This window comes from Bison bison, unplaced genomic scaffold (assembly GCF_000754665.1).
Source record: "Bison bison bison isolate TAMUID 2011002044 unplaced genomic scaffold, Bison_UMD1.0 scf7180017864080, whole genome shotgun sequence".
NCBI lineage: Eukaryota > Metazoa > Chordata > Mammalia > Artiodactyla > Bovidae > Bison > Bison bison.
Genome location: NW_011494652.1, coordinates 433,016 through 433,434, shown reverse-complemented (window position 1 = coordinate 433,434; position 419 = coordinate 433,016). Strand labels below are relative to the sequence as shown.

General features: G+C 67.8%; 1 protein-coding gene across 1 annotated transcript in view; it reads left to right on the top strand.

Moving 5' to 3' along the window:
• The window catches only part of MUC5B (mucin 5B, oligomeric mucus/gel-forming), a 36,688-nt gene that overhangs the window by 8,885 nt on the left and 27,384 nt on the right, over window positions 1-419 (top strand). The window contains exon 15 of the mRNA XM_010837805.1: window positions 6-123. Coding sequence (XP_010836107.1) covers window positions 6-123 — 118 coding nt within the window. The remainder of the gene's footprint in view (window positions 1-5; window positions 124-419) is intronic.

Here is a 419-nt window from a genome sequence, read left to right as displayed (position 1 = left end):
AACAGCTTCGAGGACCCGTGCTCACTCAGCGTGGAGAACGGTGTGTGTCCAGCAGCCCCGGGGCCCTTGGATTACCCCGGGTCTGGGCCTGGGAGCTGTGAGGCTGGGGCTGGGGGTGACCAGGTAGGGGGATGCAGGGTCCTTGGCAGGCTGGGGGCTCATCCCCGGGAAGGCGCCTGCTGCCCTGTAAGCAGTGCCCACTTAGCATAGCCAGTGAGCCTGTAATCAGTGTCCCTGGGGGAGTCACTGGCCACAGAGCCTGGGGGCGCCAAGCGGGGCTGGGCGGGTGGACAGGTGCAGGGGAGGCAGTGTGGGAGGAAGGCTGGTGAGCGCTGAGCGGTGCCCATGACCGTCCGCCATGCGCCCCCCCGCCCACCCAGAGAACTACGCTCAACACTGGTGTTCCCTGCTGACCCGCC